The sequence below is a fragment of the Harpia harpyja genome, chromosome Z (genome assembly GCF_026419915.1).
Source record: "Harpia harpyja isolate bHarHar1 chromosome Z, bHarHar1 primary haplotype, whole genome shotgun sequence".
NCBI classification, from domain to species: domain Eukaryota; kingdom Metazoa; phylum Chordata; class Aves; order Accipitriformes; family Accipitridae; genus Harpia; species Harpia harpyja.
The window spans coordinates 43,576,466-43,599,510 of record NC_068969.1 but is presented as its reverse complement, the minus strand read 5'-3'; the positions used below and the strand labels follow the sequence as shown (position 1 = coordinate 43,599,510).

Below are 23,045 nucleotides of genomic sequence, written 5' to 3'. Positions count from 1 at the left end.
GGGGCCCGCCGGGGCTGGGGCCGCCGCGGGGGCTCCCTCGCGTCTGCATCGGCTGTGCGGTGCTGGCGGTCGTTGCCGTGTGCCGGCCGGCCCCCCTCCCCCCCCCGCCTCGCCGCCTGCCCGGGTGGCAGGGCATCGGGGCCCCGAGGCGGGGTGTGTAGCGAGCGGTGGAGGGGGCCCGTCCCGAGCAGCAGGCCGGCCGGGAGGTGCAGCTGGGTGGGCCGAACGGCGCGTCGCGCGTTTTTGTTTTGCGCGTGACAGTGCTGGCGTTGCACTGGGGGTGGAAAGTTTCCGGCTTTCCACCGGGATAAGCTCGCCACAGAGCTGGGAGGAGGAGCGCCTAGCGCCCAGCACCAGGCAGAGAGGAGGGTGCGGGATCTTTGCTGTCCAGGGTCAAACTGGTGTCAGCTTGAGGGTCCATCTGCAGACTGTTGCTGGATGAAGCTGTCCCCCTCTCTCACCCTCCCTGACTTCTGCCGCTTTCTTTGTTTTGGTGGGTAAGTTAATCTCTCAGATCAGTTCTGATTCAGTGGGAAACAAATAACTTTTTTTGTGGGTAGGCTTTTCTGTCAGACGGAACTGTTGATCCAGATGATTTTTCCTATGTCTGATCCGTGGATGTGAGGACGTATGGTGATGTAGAAGGAAGGAAAATAGGATTGCCCTTTCAACAGCAACTTGCTCTTAGATTATGCGAGTGTTAGTGCTGTGCTTTGCCTTGAATTTCAGAAACATGAACCCAGTATAGCAGAAGTGACTCAGCTAATGAATGGACTGGCAGCAGAATTCCTGGACCCTGTTCCACAGGAAGGTGACGCATGGGGAAGCTGTGTGTTAGTAACATACTGTTTGTTTTGCCCTATAGCACAGTGATGCGTGTGTGCTGGCTGGTGGGGAAAGAGAAATGCAGTCAGCGAATAAAACTGCCACACTTGGAAGCAGTGGTAATTGGGCGTGGCCCAGAGACTGGGATAACGGATAAGAAGTGTTCAAGGCAACAAGGTAAGGTGTAGCTCAAATCCCGCTTTCTACATGCAGCAGCAACGAAACTTGTGAACTGTGTGAGATACAAGTACAGCACTCGTGTTTATCAATAAACATCATTGTTCCGTTTGCCTAATTTATGGTGAAGTTAATGGACCAATGTTTTGGCCTAGTTTGTAAGCCTGCTTTGAGCAGGGTCTAAATGGCAAATCGCAGTTTTTCCTTGAAATCTAAGCAGGCTTTCCTTAGGCTTGCTTCTGCAGTCACTGGCTATGGTCTCCTTTCTCTGCATGGTCCATAGTGTTGCCTGATTCTTGAAGCCATCAACCTTTTTTTGTAAGTGCTTATGGAGATCTCTGGGTCCTGAAAAATCAGAGGAGACAGCAAATCATGGGAAGTTCACCTCCATAAACTAAGATATTGAACCTTAACATGGGTCACCAGGCGCGCAGTCATGTTCCACTGCCTGCACTCTTGCTTTGTGAGTGGCACTTCATCTCCCTAGTCTTCCACCATCTGATTTTTAGTATGACTTGTTATTTTATAGATGGGCTGGGAGAATATATAAAAATATCTGTGATCTATAAAATAGTCCCCTTCACATCTTCCCAGCCTTACCTTTCTTCCCTCTGGACACAGTCCTGCTCCATGCCTTGCTGTCAGAGAGGGCTGGTGAGAACAGCAAGAACGTGTAGAAGACTGCCATAGATTTCACCTTTATTCTGAAGTAATTTTGCTGATCCATGATGTGAAATACTCAGGTGTGACTCGGTGTATGGGTTGGTTCCATTTTACATGTGGTCCTGGAAACAGAGGATGGGGCACAAGTATTCTTTGCGTACATTCACAGGGATCAGCTTCAGAAGGTAGCAGATCTTAAAATACAGCAGTGTTTTCTGCAAGGGGTGGTTCAGCAGAGTTCTGGCCTTTTTATTTACACTTTTTGTGACACTTTGTTCTTTCTTTCCAGTTCAGTTAAAAGCAGACTGTAACAAGGGGTATGTCACAGTTAAGCAGGTATGTTTTTAAATGGGTGTACAACATTTCAATATTTCTGATAGTTACTGGGACAGTTGCTGCACTTAAACTCCACAAGTGCTGCAAGTGCTGATTCTGATCACCGGGTCTGAAAGGCCTGAAGCTGTTTTATGAGCAAGGTGAGCACAGCGAGTGGTCTTTGGAAGGGATCTGACTTTTTTTTTTTTTTTTTGATTTTGTGTACCTCCATGGAAAGACTGCACTATTCCTTCCAGATGTGCTTCAGTCTCAGACAGCCAGACTTGAAGCATCAGGGAACACTGCTTGACAGCCTGTTCTTCCAGGCACTATGTTTGGGAGATTTTGGAGTTCTCCCCCTAAACTTGATGATCTGTCTCCTGAGCCTGAAATTCTAAAGCTGAGGCAGCCCTTCATTTAAGGTCAAATTGGTTCTGGTGTTAATGGGACCAGGAAGTTGTGGAAGGTTTTTGTTTTGATGGCTGATAGAGCCAAAGATCAGGTCACCTCGGGGAAGGGATAGGACGTGAGGCAGCACTGAAGGCATTCTCATGTTACTAACTGGGTGGATGTAGGTCTACTCTCTCGGACTTATGAGGACCAGTATCCCTGAGATAATACAAAGGGCAAATGCTCTGGCTTCAGGTACTGGGGCATGTGTGTGCGCCCGCAGCATCGGCATGTGTGGACAACACACCAATCGATGTGTTCTGCCTACTGAGGAGTAATGTCTTCTGTAAAAACGCCTCCAGAGCTCAGTAAGTGCAGGGACCTCACCAGAATCTGGTGAATCTGGCAAAGATCTCTGAGACAGTTTTTCACAGAAGTCAGACTTAGCCACAATTTGAATACCGTGTTACTGGAATCTCAGGGCTGGGAATACTTGCTGGTGCTGGGTGCTAGCATGTTTTCGGTGCCTGCTCTAGAGTTGCTTCCCAGGGGATTTGTGTGCAGCACAGGGCTCCAGTGATCAGTTGTTTGATAGCATATTGGCCTGGGGGATGTGAATTGTATTGGACTTGAGTGAAATTGTGGAACTGTAGACTGAAGAGATTCTGGCTGGAATCAGTCGGGTGCTTCATTGCAGTGAATACCAAGTGATGAGAGAGGCACAGTACCATCTTGTGAAGCAGGCAGCTATCATGGTGACAAAGCCAAAGAAACATTCTGTGACAGAGTTTTATCAGTCACAGGGAAGAGCTGGTTTCCTAACATTTGTTTCATGCATAAGCATTAACCAAAAGCATTTTGCTGAAGTTGGAGACTCCTAATTTCCCTAGGGTCACCCTCATGATCAGGCAAAATCCATCTATCAAGGAGTCCCTGTAGGTTGCCCACGCCACTTTCTGTTATCAGTTATGCCTGAGACAGGGGAAAATATATTGCTTTTCAGTTAGCAGCTGAACTTCAGGTAACTTCTCAGTCTTTAAAACACTGGTTTGAGGGGAAAATTATTTTAGAGTTGCATAGAGCTGTCAACTGATGCAATAGAGAGGCAGGTAAAAATTTGACCTTGCTGTCCTCATTCTCTGCTAGAACAGAATAAATAACAGAGTTGGTTTTGTGAAAGTGTGAGATGCAAAATGAAAATAAAAGCACTAAAATACAGATAGGCTGGTATATACTTCACATAAGCTGAGGTGGACAGAGAGGTTTAGCCTCTCTTGAAGGAACAGGCAGTGGTGTCACTGTTTGAACAGAGTCTTCTGTGGGCTGGAGAAGGGTTATCACGTTTGGCTTGGGAAAGAAAGAAAAGACGAGCAAGGAGCTGATCCCCGTGTAGTGAGTGCTTCTGGGGGCTCAGAGAGACTTTTTTCCTGATTTGTCTTTTTTTCTTGCCTACGCAGGACGGAGTGTGTTGCAAGTGTTAGCAGTGGGCTGTGCTTGGTGAGCCAGTGGTTGTGAGCCTGAACTGCTTTCTCTCTCAAAATGAGCCGGAAGAGTGTGCTTGTGTATTTGAAGGCAAATGTGTTGATGGGACAGCATTTGGTAGAAACAGAAAACAAAATGTAGTAAAAAGGAGAAGAAAGAGAAAGTAAAATAATTTCAAAACAGGAAACTTTCTGGAGATCGTTGGACTGAAGTAATTTGTTAAAACTACTGTTACTCTTCAGAAATAATTGTTACTAAGGCTGTTATTATTTTAACAGCTGTTTAATAGGTGGTTAATTTTTTTGAGCAAAGTGTGGCATAGGTCTTGCCACTGCTACAGAACTGTTGGGTCGCTGTGACACCATGCCTCTGTGGGTTGTGTGCTGACAACTGTGATTGCAAGAATGGGCCATAGCGAGGTGTCTCCAGTGCTGGACTTCCCTGATCCTCTAGAGCGGGTTGGTGTGGGGAGGAGGTGCAGTGAATACAAAACACGTTTGCTTTCCGGGATAGTGATATTCCAGGTCAATGGAGCAGTAGTTGGCGATTCCAGTTGCAGCATCATTTGCTATTTTTTTTCTTTTTTCTCCCTAACAAAGATAGGAGTCAACCCAACTAGTGTTGATCTTGTGAATATTGGCAAGGATGAAGAGGTAAAAATGAAGCCAGGCCAAGTTCTGCATATTGTGAATAAACTTTACCCCTATATGGTGCAATTTGCTGAAGAGCCAGGGAAAACTGTTAAAGAAGCAGAAGAGAAAATACAAACCAACAAGACTCCATGTGAGGACTCCTGCGAGAATGATGATGTAGAGCTTATGCCCAGAAAAAGAATGAAGGTGGAGGTGGTGGATACACAAGGCAGTTCTGCAAATCCCAAGCTAAGTGATAGCAGTGTATGTCCACATGAAGGGACTTCAAGCAAAAAGGCAAGTGTATTAGTATTAGTACTTGTGCTGTTTCTCCTGGGGTTGCCTCCTCCATCAGGGCCTTGGTCTTTTACTTTTGTGGGTACTATTGATGGGGAAGCATCTCAGGTGAACACAGAACCTCAGAGTATTCAGAGCATGTAAGCTGACATGCGCTGAGACAAAGACTCTGCTCCTGACATCACCCAAGTCCTGAGAATGTTACTTGGGACCCATTTTAACCTGAGCTGGGTGGGGGATGTGTGTGTGAAGGGGCTTGCTTGTAGTGACTGAGGATTTAATCTTTGGTTCCTGCTGCAGTTGCTGCTAGAAGGACAGTCCACGTGAGCTCAGTTTAGCTGAGGTCACACAAGGATACTGTGCTGGTTCTTGAGATGAAATCTGCCATGTTACAAATAGAGCAGTACTTATCTAAAAGCTTATGCACACAGAATGGAACAACTTGACCATCTGTTTTTTTTTTTAATTGCCTTTTTTCTTTCCTCTCCTGCTTTGGTCAGTGCTTATGGTAGGACCATGTTTACATTAATGAATGTTAACAGCCAAAATCTTTTGAAAGGGAGTTTTTAGCCCTGCTGACATGGACAAAATAAAAGACTGCTTAGTGCATCTGGAACTCTTAACAGTGTAGTTGCTGGAGGAGAAGGCACAAATGAAACCCCTCAGGACAAAATTTCAGAACCAGGTTGTGATGGGTTGACCACTTACTTCCTTTGTGAACTCAGGCTAGTTATATTAGGGCCAGATTTGTGGTGGTGTGAGCACGGAGACAAGACGATTCACACTGTTTCTCTGTCAGCACTATAATAATGTTTGCACATCTTCCTCTATAAGAATATGATGAAGATCATAATTGATAATGCCTGTAAAGTGATCTGAACAGATAAAACATTATCTGTTTTGAAAAAAGTGCACTCTAGGCACTTCCTGTTAGGCATTCAGTAACCAAATTAAGAGATATCTGGTAGTGTTGGCTTGATCTTCCTATGCCTTTCTTCTTTTCCGTACAAGCCCGTCCTTGCACAGTGTCAAAAAATAAATATATCTAAGAGTAGGGCCACGCACCACAACCACTTCTTCGTTCTGTGCAGAGCAGCATGTGATAGGACAGTTAGTGGAGATCCTTGTACTTCCTTTGACTCTTGTGATCCGTGAAGCAGAGTGTCTTTTAGTAAAACAATCTGTCATCAATAGTAATCAAGAACTGTGCCATAACATGTGCCTGCAAATTATTAAATTCAAACAGATCTAGAGCTCCCTGTTGTTAAATTTCCAACATTTGAAAGACTGAACTTTGAATCTTAACAGTATCTTGTTGAAAGTTTTCAAAAGTAGCTTTGTGGGGGCAGTTGGAGCAGGTGTGTTGGCATTTATAGAAAGAATATAATTCAGCTGTCATTCAGCTTTGTGCTGGTTTTGGCTGGGATAGAATTAATTTTCTTCATAGTAGCTGGTATGGGGCTGTGTTTTGGATTTGTGCTGAAAACAGTGTTGACAATACAGGGATGTTTTCGTTACTGCTGAGCAGTGCTAACACAGAGTCGAGGCCTTTTCTGCTTCTCACCGCACCCCACCAGTGAGTAGGCTGGGGGTGCACAAGAAGTTGGGAGGGGACACAGCTGGGACAGCTGACCCCAGCTGACCAAAGGGATATCCCAGACCATATGATGTCGTGCTCAGCAATAAAAGCTGGGGGAAGAAGGAAGGGGGTGATGTTCAGAGCGATGGCGTTTGTCTTCCCAAGTAACCGTTAGGCGTGATAGAGCCCTGCTTTCCTGGAGATGGCTGCCTGCCAATGGGAAGTGGGGAATGAATTCCTTGTTTTGCTTTGCTTGTGTGCATGGCTTTTGCTTTACCTATTAAACTGTCTTTATCTCAGCCCACGAGTTTTCTCACTTTTACCCTTCTGATGCTCTCCCCCATCCCACCCGGAGGGAGTGAGTGAGTGGCTCTGTGGTGCTTAGTTGCCAGCTGGGATTAAACCACAACAAATGTTATTTTACTGTTGTATACCAATGAAAGTACTTAACTGAGTGCTTTAAAACATATAATTGGATTCTTACTTCTCTTATGATTTAATTTTTTCCTTCCCTGCTTTAGGAACATTTGGGACACTGGAGTCAGGGTCTAAAGAGCTCCATGCGAGATCCAAAAATGCAGGTGAGAGCTGTACACTTGTACTTTACATTGGTTCCTAGCTAAATGAGCTTGCTTTCTTCCTCCTCCAGTTTACTTTAATGATCTGATTAACCAGTGGAGTATTGCATAAGGGCTGAATTGTACTTGCATCTCTCTCTGTAGTAGCATTAATTTGGGACTCTACTATACTGATTTTGCAGAATGTCATTATCTTAATTATCTTCGAGCTCTCTACACTGTCAAATTTGGCCAACAGATTTCAAAAACGTTGTTGGGAGAACAGGCAAGCAGTGCAGTTGCTTTGTTTCCTCAGGGAAACCAACTAAAATGGGGGTGTGGTTTGAAGCTGAGCAAGTAGTGGAAGTTCCTGTTTTCCAGCAGACAGCACTGCCTTGTTTCCAAGCATGGTGCAGTTTCCTGGTTTCCAGCAAACTGTTAACTGCAGCACCTCTGTGCCATCTGACAGGATGTGACCCCTGGCTCCTCCTCCACCCGGTTTCTTTGTGCTAACAGGAATTTCCTGGGTGGTTTCTTTTAACATTTGTAGATGGTCCAGATGCACCTCCTTCCCTCTACTTCCCTGTGGCTGCATAATAGTTTTCCTAGAGCTCTTTTTTTGTTGTCTGCTCCCTGCTTTGGGGGAGGTCAGACTCAAGACACAGAAATCTGACCAATGTCTTTGTGGTTGCCAGTTTATACATGCTTTCTTGTTATTGTATTCTGAGAAAGCCCTGAGAGAATCTTCCCTATCCATCTATAGAACCTACTTGCATTTTATTTTAAAGTTATGGCAAATACATAGACAACTCCTTCTCAAAACCAAGCTTTTTAGCTCAACTCCAAAATAGGGAGAATGCTCTCCATCAATATTGCACTGTCTGGCAGAGTAAGGCCTGAAGCTTAGGTCTATTTAGCTTGGGTTTTGGCTGGCTGACTGCTGCATGGCCATCTTAACATTAGAGATCTGTTTTTCCCTTTGTACTTCTCAGCAAGAGTATGTGTTCAGGAGGACGGGTATCACAGACACCTGTGATGCTTAGTTCTTGAAATCAGTTGATAATTTTAGTTGGAAAAGACCTTTGGAGGTCACCCAGTCTGACCCCTAGCACTTGGTGTGATTGTCCCAGCCTTTGACCATTTGAGTTGAGATGATCGCCAAGGGCGAAGATCCCACAGCCTCACTGGGCCCCTTCAGGTGATGATCACCCTCAGGCTGAAAATAATTTCCTTGATAACTAATCAGAAGGTCTGTATTTCTGTATTTCTTGATTGATTTTTTTTTTTTTTTTTTTTTAATTCAAGTCTAAAATGTTGAACTGTGTAGAGTTTTAGGAGAACTGGATGCCTGTTCTCCTGGAAATGCCAGCAGTTTCAAATGAGTCTCCATGGGGAATGATAAAGCTATTGAAATACTTGCTTATTTTTTAAACATGAAGCTTAATCTTGATCCCTTCAGCAGAATTTCATATAGCACTTACCAAGACAGTGCTTTCTTGACCCAAAAGATAAGCTGGTTTTAAAACAGTTGAGTTACTTCTGTTACTGTTTGTAACTTAGTAAGTACAAACTTACTAAGTAACTGTTTGTGACTTAGTGTTAGCTTTATTAGTTGTGGTTCTGAACTAAATACACAAAAAATAGAACTCCTATCTTTGCTTTTTAATCAAATATTAAATAAAGGGCAATATTTATTTCTTCTGAAAACACTTGATCATGATCCCATTCCCACTGGTTGCATATGCAGACACTAATGTATGTGTATAAAAATATGACAGCATCAACTAGTCTTGCTGCTGAAAGAATCAGTCCTATGATTTGTGTGCTGATAAAATTTTAATCTTCCTTCCTGTAGAGCAAGACTGATCAGCTCTGTATAGAAACATGGGAGAATAATTAGCAAAGATGACAAAGACACCATCCATCTCTAACCAATACACGCACTGCTAAGAGATCACAAACACAGCACAACAGTTTCTGCTTCAGAACCTGACAGATTTTTATTGCCAGGGCACTTGTCCCTCCTGTGCTCCACATGCTTTGCTACTGTTTCTCTTTATCAGCTGCATCAAATTGTTGCAAAAGGCAAACCAAAATGAAAACAGGAAGAAGAGCATGATAGACAGGAATCTGTTCTTCTTTTTGTGAGTGATCTTACAAAGTAGCACATTGGGTAGCATGAACTCAAATAGCTCGGACTTGAATGTTTTTGTAACGCAGGTGGCAGTCTGCAGCGCTGAGCACAGTATTTGTAGCACCTCTGAGACTTGCGTTTCACTCCAGAAATCTGCAAAGGATGAGGCAGTCCAGTGCATTCCTACGTGCTTTATATTGAGCACAGTGCCATGATTTTTGTTGCAGTGACTGCAAAGCTTGAATGTAGCCTGATGGAAGTAGAGTTTCCCAGACCTCACTGGTATCTGAGTCCAGGTGATTTTCAAGAGAGTTCATATCCACCTGTAGCAATGGTTGGTGTAGAAAGCTTTTCCCTTAAAGTATATAAAGAGGGATGCTGGAACATCTCTCTGGAAATGCCTGGTGCATGGTATGGAAGAGGGTGCATATCCTGGACCAGCTTAGTTCCAGCAGAAGTCCTCTTTGAAGTGGAATGCTCTACTGCTTGATATTTTTCCCCATCTAGTAATCTTTCCTGGCTTTTTTCCTGGCAGCCCCAGTTGCACTAGCAACATATACGTGTGCTTAGGGACTTCTGCAACTGCAATGGGACATGCAGATGGATAACATCTCAAAATCCACTAAATAAAGTGCTTATAGGAATAAGAGATTTAACTTTCAATCAGTAAATAATCTAGTTATTTGTTTTGCAAGGTTTACAAAGATGAAAAGACTGTAGTCATCAAGGATAAATATCCCAAAGCATGTTACCACTGGCTTGTCTTACCATGGGACCCCATTTCAAGCCTGAAGTCAGTCACCAGAGACCATCTTGAACTCCTGGAACATATGCATGCTGTTGGGCAAAAAATGATACAACAGTGCCCTGCCAGAGAGAGTCTGGAGTTCAGACTGGGTTACCATGCTATCCCCAGTATGAGGTAAGACCTAGATGAGTCATCAGGTGGAGACCCTGTTGTTCGGTTATACAGATTTGGGGCTAAATCTGTAACGTGATCTGGCATTGCTAAAGAACAACTAATCCTCCTGAAGGCTACAAACAATTTGGTGTCCAAGTCCTTTCAGTGCAGCTGTGCACACACTGCTGCGTACATGCCGATGGGCTACACAGGCGTCTTGGGTCCGGTGGGAAATGCTGTTGGGTTCCCCTAGCAGAGGTCTGTAGCTGGGGCTATGGTACGCCTGTGGTCCAGTCCCAGCCACAGAGGTGGTGCTGCCAATGGCCAAGTGCCAGGGCATCCCTCCTCCCAGGGCACCGATCTGGGATCAGAGAGTGACTCTTAAGCCTATCAAGTCCTGCCTGGTATGAGCTAGGATTTGAGTCTTGTGTGTAAGGAAGTCCAGATCTTAGAGCATCCAAATGCCTGTGGGTATTGCAGTCAGCTTTCTAAGTTGTTCTCCAGTTCTTGGATGAAGCTTTGAGTCACTCATCAAGTCCCATTCAAGCACTCTACGAAGTTTAAACCTTTGGTTTATTAAAACCACTGTCTCTGCCTTTTTGGAAACTAGGAGGAATACAGACTGTAGTTAGGGGCCAATGGAATATGCAGACTAGTGATCTTGACTGTTTAAGTGAAACACTTGGCATGAGACAGTGCTTCCAGAACATACTAGGTTTCTTCTGTCACAGGACTACGGGTCAGACGTGGTAAGACTGACCCATAAGGCTGGCAGCCTGACACTGCTGAATCATGTTTGCAACTGATAACTGCTGCAAAAGAACTTTGAGCATTAGCATTATTCTTCTCTCTTATCTACGTAATGTGTTTGTTTGTTTCAGTCAGCTACATTTGCATGTAATCAGCCAAGATTTTGATTCTCCGGCCCTGAAAACCAAAAAGCACTGGAACTCTTTTACTACAGACTACTTCTTAAACTCCCAAGGTAATGATTAGAAAAGGTATTTCATTACATGTAATCCTGCTTGTGGGTTCTGGCTTTTTTTCCAAAAAAATGTGTAAGCCATGAATTCTGTAGTAGTAAGTGAAAGGTTTTATGTAATTTCAGATATTGGGGAATAGCACTAAGTACAAGTCAACCGAATTTTGTGACTGGTTTAAATTAGAAGGCAGTGGTGACATGCTGTGCATGTGAAGCAGGGTGCAGAGATTCTGCAGTGTCATGAGTTTCATGACGCTACATGGTCCCAATACCTCTGGTCTCTTTTTTTTTTCAGATGTGATAGAGATGGTAAGAAGCAAGGGAAAAGTGATGGTGAAAGATCATGTCTCTGAACTTCTCAAATTGCCCCTCAGGTGCCATCGTTGCAAAAAACAGCTGTCCACTATCCCACAGTTAAAGGAACATCTTGGGAAACATTCGCCAAAATGACTTTGCAAAAAATCATCTTACAACCTGTCTTCAGATTTCAGGCTAAAACAAAGACCTCGAAATGTTAGTGGACACGTATGTTTTTTGTTAACTGGAATGACAAATGTAATGTGGGAAAAAGTAGCCTGGAAACAGCAGCATATTAACTTTGTAATAACTTAGACAAACCCCCGCCCCTGACATAAAATAAAGTGACTTCTGAAATGGAAGGTGTGTTTGCAGCTTTGTTGTGGTACTGCCACACTAATCTGTATGTGAACCGAAGTCTGGAACAAGTGTTTTGTTTGGATGAAATGATTTATTTTAATTCAGAAGCTGAGGCATTGAGCCCAGATCTAGGTTTCTACTGAGAAAGGAAAGGAACAATGATTTAGAGGTCTTTCTCTTGATGTCTTCTGCCTGTCACCAGCCTCAGTGTCTTCTTTCTCAGTGTCTTCTGCCTTAAGTTTCCCTTAAGTGGTAATGTTGCAGAGGCTGGTGTGGCTGACAGCAAAACCGTCAAAGGAATGTGCTCAGAGTGTATGGGAAGGAGCATCAGCTACAGCGTCCCCACTTTGTTGTGCCACAGCATGGCTTGAAGATTTCAGTGCTGCTGCACTTCCCCTTGGCTATGGAGCAGGCATCACCCCTCACCAGGCTGCCAGGCTCCAAGAGGGGCAGCCTCTTTCATGTACAAGGATGTATTTAATCATTTGTATATAAAAATAAATATATAGTATGCAGGGACCAGCTTTACTGCTCCCTAGGGTAATAAACTATCAAGGTTTGCAGTTGCTTGGCTATATAGGTCACAGTTGGTACAGAAATTGTGTGGTTTAATGCTGCCCTATTTCTCCACATTGGGATTTTGGTGAACTTCTATCATTTGATTGTCCTCAAGATATGAACTCCCAGATAGGCAGCAGAGCAGTAGTAATAAAAATCTGTTTCTGGGTCCGGAACTGGTTTGTAGAGTTCAATTTCATTCTAAGCCCGGCTTTGACTTGTTAAGATGCCCTCTGGGTGAAATGGCTTTCGGTAAAAGAGCACACAGAGCTTTTGTTACACAAGTAAAATGCTGTTCATAACTCCTGATAACATATTCTGTGGGGACAGGGTGAACTCTTCTTCTGTGCCCCCATGCAGCAGCATGTTATTACACACACTCTGACGGGGCAAACAGTGACCTCTTGCTGGAAAAGAACAGAGATGTTCCTGTGGTGGAACGGGGGACAGTAAGGGTGAGGGGTTGGCTGTGGCCTAATTTCAAACACCAGTCACACTAGTTTTTGCTGACATTAGTAATATTATGCCTTAATTTAGAAAGCAAAACTTAAAAAAAAAGAGAAACAATGACAAAAGCACAGCCAGTCTAGGAATTCACTCTTGACACAGTCAGACCAGGGCTTCACTTGGCCCCAGAGGTGAAGCAGTACTAACGCTTAGCAACAGGAACTATACTGGACCAAGAACAGTTGCAAATTCTGGAGAACCGTGGTCTTCCTCACATGGCAGATACAGGCCAGAAAGGAAAGCCACACTGCTTCACACTTAAACACACTGTTTGTGCCCCATGGCCCATCACATCTGGGTGAGTGTCCTTTTTTAGTACCTCTCAGAGCAGATCAAAGTGAAGCACAAACACCTACATCCATCTATATAGAAACGGTGTGCAGCTGTCTTAAGTCACAATTGTCACACACTTGCAGGTGGAGCACCTGTTTCTGAGGGGCAAATCTATGTGTGATGTCATAAGTCAGTGGCATCAGTAGAATCACTGCCACCAGGGCTCCAGGCATGCATCTGCTGCTTGTGCTGACCCGAGGTGGGGTGGTTGCAGGGCAATGCTACCAAGAAGCAAGTCCAGCACTCACTGTATGCAGTCACAGCTGTACAGGAAAGGTCTACAGGAACAGCAGCAGATGCAAGCCCTTTGAAGCCTCTAGGAGACAGCCACGTACCCGCGACCCAGGGTAGGCTTGAGGCAATGAAGGAAACTAAAGCAGTAGTCATAGACATTGGCACAGGCTACTTCAAGTGTGGCTTTGCAGGGGACCCATGGCCTTCCTACATTGTTTCATCTACAGTTGGTAAGCCCATACAGGAGACTGGGAGCTTTCAAAAAGAAACCTTTCTTGGAAGAAAGCTTCAGAATCGCAACGTAACCTTAACACCCATCAACCCAGTAAGACATGGCATAGTGGTGGACTGGAACGGTGTCCAAGATACGCTGGAGTGTATTTATGAGACAGAGATGAAGATTCAGCCAGAGGACCATGCTGTTCTGGTGTCAGCGCCTCCCCTGTGTTCCATCACTGACAAGGAGAGATATGCTGAGATGATGTTCGAAGGATTTCACATGCCTGCCATCCACATTGCGTACCAGTCCCGTTTAGCCATGTACTCTTACGGAAAAACCTCAGCCCTCGTGGTGGAAAGTGGCCATGGTGCTTCACATGTGGTTCCCATCTATGAAGGTTATGTTATACGTAGCATCACTGGGAGAGTAGATTATGCTGGCTTGGACATCACACGTTATCTCATGCAGTTACTAAATGAGTCTGGAAATGCATTCACAGAACACCAGCTAAACATTGTACAGGATCTCAAGGAGAAGTGTTGTTACACTTCTATGGACCTTACACAGGACTTGAGTTTGCTTGTTCAGAAACAACAAATGGATTACGAGCTGCCGGATGGACACCTCGTCACTGTAGGCAAGGAGAGATTCCTTTGTGCTGAAGCGCTCTTCAAACCAGCCTTACTTGGCTCACAGCAGCCAGGGCTTTTGCAGCTGACGCTCGCCTGTCTCAAGAAGTGTGATGCTGGTGTCAACAAAAAAATGATGGGGAATATCCTGCTGTGCGGGGGCAGCACTATGATGGAGGGTTTTGCTGACCGCTTCCAGATGGAACTGGCCAGGCAGTGCCCCAATGACAACCTCACCACAGCTGCGTCCCCTCAGCGAAAGTCTTCTGTCTGGATTGGTGGGTCTATTCTGGCCTCACTCCACTCTTTCCAGGAGCTCTGGGTTTACAGGAGTGAATATGAAGAACGTGGTCCTTCCTGCATTTTTAAGAAGTGCTTCTGAGGAAGACACTGGGTGCCTTAGAAAGACTGGTGTTGACAAAGGGTACCTGAATCAATTCAAGAGCACCTCCCTTCCATCCCCTTGCTATAATTAAGAGACTTCTGCTACAGCTGTATTATTTTTGTGATACTGTGTGCCTGAAACAGGTTTTTTCCTTTTGTATTTAATGAAGCTAGACAGCAGACAGGTGACAAACTTCTACTCTAACGAGAGGATCAGGCTTCCATACCACCACATCTGCTCAGAAATTGGGACATTTCTTAAGTTAACTCCGTATTTCTGCATTAATGGCTTACTTCAATTCCTGGTAACTACATCCATAAGAGCATCCACAGAACTCAGAAGAGCAAATTCAGTGTGGCTGTAAAGACAGCACGTAAGGCAGAATATATTTCAAGATGACGTGCATCACTAAGAAAGCAAAAGAGCATCCTAGTAGAAATCAAGGGAAAGCAGACTGCTGGCTGCTGCAGAAAAGCAGCTAAGGTTCACAACAGCAGAAGTAGAAAGCAGGACATCCCCCCTAGAGGCTCACAGACACTAGGTGCTTCTTTCAGCTCTACTGCTCCTTAGTCAAAATTCACTCAGGAGGTAGTGGGGTAGGGGTAGACAATGGACTTCAGTGATGAATTACCAGATGAATTATTTAGAAGACTTCCACCTGGATGGCAGATTTAAAGTAATTTTGCCTTCATGGCAGAACAGGAAAACATGTCTAAGACCAGAGGGTCTTCAGTTTTGACCATCACGCTGATGGAAAAGCAGAAAACCCCATATACATACATTAAAGGAACTGCTGTGTTTAGGCACAAGCATGAATCCTCAGTAAGCCGGCAGTAGTTTTACCTTTTCTTGGGTTCTTTGAAGAGGGATCTCTTTCTAGACAATATATTAGGCTGCGCAAGACCTCAGCGTTTCCTGGCATCGGATTTAGGAATGTCAGGAATTAGTGGTGTTGGGTGTCCCATTTCAACTGCAGGGCCAGAGCCCTCCATACACTGCAAAGGACTGCAGTCTTCATCACTCCTTTCTCCAGATCTGAAAGATGGCTTCTGTATTTCATCTTGGACTACGTTCTGCTACCATTTTGAAGACCCAGATCCAGTAAAACACTCCTACTCTGTGCAGCCTTTCATGTGTTTTGCCATCTCAAGGCTTTACTCTTGGAGAATCTCTTTCCAGCCTAGTCACAGTACTTGACAACAGGCTTAAGCCATCGCCACACCACCCAGAACAGGCCATGTAACTTGGAACAGCTGGAAATAAGACCACCTCAATGCTTCATGCAACACTGACAAAGGATTGTTTTACCCCTCCACTCCAACAACCCCATGCCAGCATAGCACATAGAGCACAAGCCCACATGGCTATCCAAATATGATGGAGTTCTCGCATCACAAAACCAATGATCTGCAGCACCAGACACATAGTAACGCCGTGCAGTAAGATCACAGCCCATTGCTGTGTCATTAGGTATCTCCAATAGCCAGGAAGTGCCTTGTTTGTCTTGGCATTTTTCCACAGCACCTAACTGAAAAGGCTTGCGTTGAACACAGCAGCTGCCAGACCAAAATTAACTGAGGGAGAGAGGGGCTGCTACCCCTGAAAGGGTTTCCAGTCTTGTCCCCTTCCTCTGCTCCCAGGACTGCTGCTGTTACTTCTCAAGACAGATCACAGAAGTATGCTGGAATAAAACCTAATTCTGAGGTATGAGGTGAGATCAGTTTCCAGCTGAAACAGTTCTGCAATAGCAAATAGCATGATCAGGGTAGAGCTGCTGACCTGTCAGTGCCGTGGAGCAGCATTAGCTCATCTTCTTTAAACTCAGATAATTAGGGTAGTATTACCCAGCAGTCTGTGACACTGACATCCCCCACCCCTCCCCCCCTTGCTTTTATTCATGTTTTCCTCTACCTAAGATCTCCCTGGTGCAAAGAGGCACACTTTCAGGACAGTAACAGCTGTTGGTACTGCAGGGTTCACTCTGATGTAACAAAGTGATTCTGATGAAAATCTGGTGTTAGGTATTACCAACATCCAGCTTCAACAGAGAAAACACAACTCATCTGTTTAGCACCTACAACAATTTGCTATTGGTACATACTTACTGGTGAGATCTCTAAACCAGGCCGAATTGCTTAAAATGTGACCTGTCATCATGGCAGGAGGGAGCAAAGGCAGAGAAAACAGCCCATCCAACACTGGTGGGGTTGCTTCATCCAGAAGGGAGGGAACAGTGGTGGGAGATGCTGGATTCAGCCAGCAGCATTCAGAGCTGCACACCCTGTAACTCCCCAACCTCACAAACCACCTCTGCAGTGGGACGTGTGTGGCTGTCCCCATTCGCGTGACGCCATACACGTCACAGTTATATCAGGTGGAGGGACCCTTCACTTGCACAGCCCTAAGAACAGTGTATTAGAAACACCAGGACAACAATGGTTTCTGTCAAGATGTAATGAAATTATATGAAAAGTTACAGTTCAGAGTCCACTGGGATTCCAGCTTTTAGTTATTGGAAAAGATGCAATTTCCACTGTAGATTTTTACTGAGTTTTGGTGGAATAAGTAATTCTGGATCTGAAAGGCAAATAGGACAAGTGTCAGAACAGGGCATAACAGTATGGTTTCCTCAGGAGCTGTCAACTAAGTTTACTTTTCTTTACCTCAAAGGACACTATGAAGTCTCTAACATGTAACACTTCCCTTTAGTGACTGACCACCAGCCTGGACAGAAGAGTGCCCCCAGCAGAACTGCTTACAGAAATAAATCTCTGGGGCAAATCAAGTCTCCTCTCCATTAAGTGTTCAGAATGAGGAGGCAACAATCAATGGCATAAAGCAGAACTCCATTCATTCACCAATAACTGGGACATCATACACAACAGCTAGCTGGCTCTGATAAGTGTGAATAAGAGGCATAAGGTTTTCTCTGGTGCCAGCCCTGGCAAATGGCAACAGGCAGGCTGCATCTAGAGGTTTATTAGAGGATTTCTCCAGGCAGTGCCAGGACTAGTAGGGGAAGAGACTGTAGGACTAGTGGGGAAGAGGGAAGACAGAGGGGAGATGGGACCAGACCTTGCTAGGGCTCTCAGCCCTAAGATTGTATTAGCTGCAAGGACTTCAGGACGGCAAAGCACCATGACAGACTGTAGCCTGGCCTGGCTGCCAAAGCCAGACAGAAAAATTCAGCAGGGAAGTTACAAGCAGAATCATCTAACACATTCCCTAAGAAATCAGACTTCCAATTCCCTCACAACGTACAGACGCTACACACACAGGAAGCCAGGAGTACAATTCAGATGGTGGTTTTAGCAGAGGATTTCAGAGCAAATAAAACCTTATTAAGAAGGCTGCTGACTTGCCACAAGGTGGGAGGGTACACCATAAAGAAAAGCAATAAGCTCCTACAACTGAATAAATGCTACATCTGTTGACAGGTAGCAACGATTGCAGAGCCTCAAAGCCCACTGACCTCACTGACATTTCACACCCACATCTCACTCAGAGCCTCAACTAACCTTGTACAACAGGAGTCATCATCCTCTTCTGCTGATAGGCAGCCATAATGCTGTTTGCAGTTGAATTGGGTCCCAGGACCTGTATGAAGAAGCAATACCCATGTTCCAGCCTGCACAAAGCAAGGCTAAGAGCAGGGACACCTACAAACTCTGCTGTTAGTCTCCAAAAGCAGAAGCAGCTGCCTATAGGAGACTCGCAGTCCAAAGTGACCAAGAATATGCAAGCAAAACCCAGTAATGTCTCAGAAAAGTTAACACAGAGGCAGAAAGAGACAACTGCTTTCGCACAGCTTCTCAAGACACAGAACCCTTATCCCAGCACCTACTTCTTCACAGCACTGTAACTGTCATTACTTGGCATGACTTCTTTCATTACAGTGCCAGCAATATTTGAAGTTCATTTGAGACTCTCAGCTCCCTGTCACATAAAACAGTTTTAATCTGTCCTTATGAGTCTCACTAACTAGTAGTTAGGGAGAAGATACTGGGGAATATCTTGTGTTCACCATAAATGCTCAGAAACTACTTATTAGAAATAAAGACTTTTACTTTGGAAGGGAACTAAGTGCAGCCCTCGTGATTTCCTTATTCTGCATTAAGCTGAAGCTTAGAAGCCTGACATAACCCTTCTTTTTGCAATATACTCTTTATGATATACTGGTTCAGACTAAACAGACCAGTCTGGTAGCTTTTCACTTCACACCATAGGTCAGACAACCACTAACTACTCCAGTACATAAAAGCTATGCCAACACTTAAACCATCATGCCTAAAAAAGAAAACAGTGTTCCTATGTTCTACAAATTGCTGAAGATAGAGCTTAGGAAAAGAAGTCACCACTAGGACAAGGTAACACAAGCCGTATGAGACCTCATCTTGTCCAACGTGACATTCAGTGCAAGGGACACAGCAGGCTATACCTGTTGTACACACCTAGAGTGTACTGACTTGGCAGGTACTGCACAGAATATCTATTTGACCTCTACAGAAAAAAAGCAGATCTGGAAAGCCAGGCAAGGATTCCAGACTCTTTGCTGGAGAATGGAAAATACTGCTAAATACTTGGTATTGTATAGCAGTTATGATGTGGGTGAGCACAGACCGGGTTGACAGAACTCTGCTGCAGGTCTGGAGTCCAGACTTCTGGGATCGAGGTCTCCATCAACTGCAAAATCTCTTCCAGGACTTGCTGTAGTGCCCCAGCTTGCTCATCGTAACCAAACAGCACAAGCTGCTTCAGAAGGATGTGTATGTCTCCTGCAGGAGGGAACAGAAGCACAACTAATAGCAATTAACACAGGTATGCTAAATAAACAGCTGTATTTCTCTGGTATCAGAGCGCAGGAAGGGGAGCAGCAAATCAGAACTGGTTCTGTCCCTACCCAGCCCCTACAGTGCCTGAATACAGATGTGGGACAAATATGTCACATCACTTGACAAGGCCTTACTTCTCTGCTCCCAAACTTCAGATGTGGAGAGCTCACACTATTACGTGTTCTTCCAGGCACAGAGCCAGATGAACTAAATCAAGGTCCAACAGAGATGGTCTTATGGACCAGGCAGCTTCTCTCCCCAGCATATATATCCATTAAGAACAAGAGGGGACACACTGCCTCAGCTGTCCTCACAAGCTGCAGAGTGGATTAAGATCAAGTGTCCTACCCTTCACAGTCTCAACAGCACGAACATTTTCTCCCAGGACTTCCAGAAGGGCCATATCTTCAAAAGGACTCCCCTCCTTCAAGCTGTATCTCTTGCGCTCAGCCTTGCGCCGGTTCTTTGAGGATCGCCTGAAAAGGAGGATGCTTAATTATAGTGTGCACAACAGAATTAGTTATAACAGGGCAAGTCTGAAGGAACATCAACGATGTGCATGAAACTTGTATACAAGTCCTTACTCTCTCCAGTGAGGGGACTGCATGTAGGCTTATGTATCTTTGTGTCAATGTTTTCAATGCTACTCAACCAACATCCTTTGTGATCTGAAACATAAGTCAGTAGTTGGGCTGTTTCTCTACTACAAAAAGGAGTGCTCTGTGTTCCTGCAAGGTTGAAGCATTGCTTTAAGCACAAAGTAGGGTAAATTGTTTGGCAGTAGTCACCATTAGACAAACCTGAGCTCCACTTGAAACAATCTGGTACCAGTGTCTGTGCTTGCCTGTGCACATTTTCATTTCTGCTATTTCCAAAACTGTGCACTAATACAGCTCAGCTCCTGCCCATTATGACAGGAAAACAACTTCTAATCATAGGCCAGTACTAGTTGCATAATATCACAAAATGATCAGCACACTCTGACACAGGTATGCTGAATACTAAGGTTGCATTATCTTCCTCTTTTCATCTGGGCCACAGAAAGTGCCCTAAAAAGCCCACACTTTTCCCAACAATGGTATTTTTCCACATTTCAGCTAGGGAATTCAGAAGCAGTCCCACAGACTACACTGGCCTCTAACACACCCCACCCCACACTGCAGCTCACATTCTTAAGAGCACTCAAAAGCAGCACAGACGCCTGCTGTGGGAAGACACCGGTATGAGATTTAGTAGCAATCCCCACCCATCAAGTGCAGAACCTAGGACAAAGAGAACAAGCCATGCACAGAAGCTGTTAATGTTTGAGGGGCTCTGCCCATATTCTGTGTCAAGCCTCCTACAGCCAGCTGTTCTGGCAACACACCTGATACCCACAGATCCAGCTCCTGCCCAGAGTCTGTGTTCACAGCTCCTCTGCTGGGCACTCAGTTCCTGTTGCACTAGTAGCTTCTGGCATTTTCTGCTCTCTCCCTCCCAATAAGAGTTAAAATAACCATGAAATGCCTGTAATTAAAGCAGCTTCAAGGCACGCACAGCTGCGAAGAGGAGCATGCCAAGCATGAGCAAGCTGCCCTCCCAAATGCTGATGCCAGGGCAGCCACTACCTAATTTGGAGGCAGATACCTACGCTGATATCCTTGAACTGCTGTGTGAATATTTGCTGTTCATGTCGCTGGCTGTCACAACACTGCTGGTTTCAGAGAAAAGATCCAATTCTGGGCAATTTTGCATTTCGTAATCTGCAAAACATGTTAACAACTGTCACAGTATGGAAGAAGGTCACAGTTATTCCAACCTTTCTCTCAGAGTAATCTATGTAGCTTGTTGGAGAAGCAGCTTGGACAGATTCATTCTACCTGTTGGTGTTTCGGAGCCTTACAGCTCTCAACCCCACTAAGCCAGCACATGAGAAGAAACACCAATTGTGAGAAGAACACTGCTCCTCTGCCCTAGTGGGGATTGTGATATTAAGCAGCACAGAGGGATGACAATCTCAGTGTAGCAAATCTGGACCAGGACAATGCATTCTGCTTTCAGAAAACTTCCCTGAGCCTGTGTGAGCTGGCAGGTGAATATGCCTAGTAGGTACTCAGAACAAAGGATACACTGAACACTGTCTGACCCAGCCAAGCTGGCACTATGGAGACAATACTGTGTCATTTTGAAGAGCTTTCAGGTGCATTTGGATCCCATGAAAGCTGTCACAGCAGTGACACAGCACTGAAAATAAAGCTGTCTTTACAAAATGAGCAAGGTCAAACAATCATAGCCCAAGTATGGTGAGGAGGGGATGAGAAGAATGCTGTTCTACTGTTGTAGATAACACTGGAGCTAGAAAAGAGCACAGCTCCACCAGGGCAAATGGAAAGCATAAAGCAAAAGATGATCACGGTTACTTATGCAGAAGAAAGTCATAAGTATTTCAATACCAACCCTGCAGGCTCTCACAAGCCTTCTTCTTCAGCTCTCGGACCACTTGCAAGCGACTCGTATGGTGAAGAAATGCTGTTTTCTGAGAATCTAGGAAGATCAGCTGACTTTTCTGAGCTGCTCAATAAGAAAATCAGAACACAAACATTTGTGCAAAAGAACCAGAAAAGCTTTTTTTTTTTTTTTTTACACAAGAAGTTTGAAGGAGCACAGTCCTTCAACAAGCTCAGAAGTCAGGTGCAAAGCACACAAAAGGACTCAAGTGGAAGGAAATTCAAAGCTTGTAATACAGGAGCCCACCAAACAAGATGCACCTGGATGCAGAGTGAATTAACCTGCCAGACAAGCATTTTCTAGAACAAGAGTCTGTTTCTGACACAGGAAGAGTGGAAAGCTCTGTGGCCAAACCCCTTTACATTAATTAGGTTTGAATTAAAGAAAAAAAAATCCCTCAACTCATAAAGCCTACTGCCCATAGTACGAAAAGGAAAACCAACCAATAGTAACCAACCATCTTTCCTGGATGGAAGGGAGAATACAGCCATCAAATCAAATTTTTCAAAAACTACTCATAAAAGCTTACAGGACGGTTAGCCATTTTCTTAGTCCACAGCTCTGCTGCCACATGTGCTCTGAACAGGGACTGTCCTGCTTGTTCATGGACATGCAGACACAGACCCCTTTGCAGTTTGTGACTGTGAGGTCTGGAAAAGCTCAAAAGGAGCTTGACTAAGCTAAAAAGAGCCCATGACACTGCAGGGCTTCAAGCTGCATTGAGTAGAGCCAAATGCAGCTAACTGGGCAGCATCAGTTAGGCAGAATCAAAGCATCCTTTCATACAGCTTCTAGTACTGGAGTGCTGTGACTTCCCACAGACCCAGTAAAGACCTCCTTCAGTCTCTACAGCACAGAGAAGTCTCAGATTCTTGCACAGATTCACCTTCCAGAATAGCAGGTTTGAAATTGGTCTCCAAGATATCCAGTCTACCATACTTGTGAATCTGGAGCAGGGAAAGGAAACAAGGTATTATTTAAGGATCTAACCCAGATCCCATCCCTCTGTTCTTGCACTCTGAAGAAATATTTCCACTCTGGTTCTTGTGCTCTGAAATGTCCTACCAGTCTTAAAGCCTCTTCCCAGAGAGCCCCTTCTAAGAGCAGAAGAACAGCCTCTTCATAGTCCTAGAAGGAAAGAGCAATCATGTACTGCTACTGATGCTAGTAATACACATTCAGGTAGCACCTATTCAGATGCACATTTCTACACAGCAGTATCACAGTCAGGACAGGAAAACACCACTGTGCCAGGTACTTTGAAGTGCT

The 23,045-nt window shown here is 44.7% G+C and overlaps 3 protein-coding genes across 3 annotated transcripts in view; 2 read left to right on the top strand and 1 right to left on the bottom strand.

Moving 5' to 3' along the window:
- The first annotated feature begins 160 nt into the window (after nucleotides 1–160).
- APTX (aprataxin) lies at nucleotides 161–11,593 on the top strand. Its single transcript, XM_052776837.1, has 8 exons — nucleotides 161–497; nucleotides 866–1,002; nucleotides 1,955–2,001; nucleotides 4,452–4,781; nucleotides 6,882–6,941; nucleotides 9,747–9,973; nucleotides 10,834–10,937; nucleotides 11,230–11,593. Exons 1-8 carry the CDS (start codon nucleotides 439–441, stop codon nucleotides 11,382–11,384), a joined length of 1,119 nt encoding a protein of 372 aa, XP_052632797.1. The 5' UTR covers nucleotides 161–438; the 3' UTR covers nucleotides 11,385–11,593.
- A 1,343-nt stretch (nucleotides 11,594–12,936) lies between these two features.
- LOC128136653 (actin-like protein 7A) lies at nucleotides 12,937–14,454 on the top strand. Its single transcript, XM_052776573.1, has 2 exons — nucleotides 12,937–12,954; nucleotides 13,204–14,454. Exons 1-2 carry the CDS (start codon nucleotides 12,937–12,939, stop codon nucleotides 14,452–14,454), a joined length of 1,269 nt encoding a protein of 422 aa, XP_052632533.1.
- A 2,442-nt stretch (nucleotides 14,455–16,896) lies between these two features.
- The window catches only part of ELP1 (elongator acetyltransferase complex subunit 1), a 31,705-nt gene continuing 25,556 nt past the window's right edge, over nucleotides 16,897–23,045 (bottom strand). The window contains exons 29-36 of the mRNA XM_052776825.1: nucleotides 22,842–22,904; nucleotides 22,663–22,723; nucleotides 21,726–21,839; nucleotides 20,920–21,031; nucleotides 19,638–19,765; nucleotides 19,078–19,232; nucleotides 17,976–18,054; nucleotides 16,897–17,034 (exon numbers count right to left, since the gene is read on the bottom strand). Of these exons, the coding sequence (XP_052632785.1) occupies nucleotides 16,967–17,034; nucleotides 17,976–18,054; nucleotides 19,078–19,232; nucleotides 19,638–19,765; nucleotides 20,920–21,031; nucleotides 21,726–21,839; nucleotides 22,663–22,723; nucleotides 22,842–22,904 (780 nt within the window). The 3' untranslated portion in view covers nucleotides 16,897–16,966. The remainder of the gene's footprint in view (nucleotides 17,035–17,975; nucleotides 18,055–19,077; nucleotides 19,233–19,637; nucleotides 19,766–20,919; nucleotides 21,032–21,725; nucleotides 21,840–22,662; nucleotides 22,724–22,841; nucleotides 22,905–23,045) is intronic.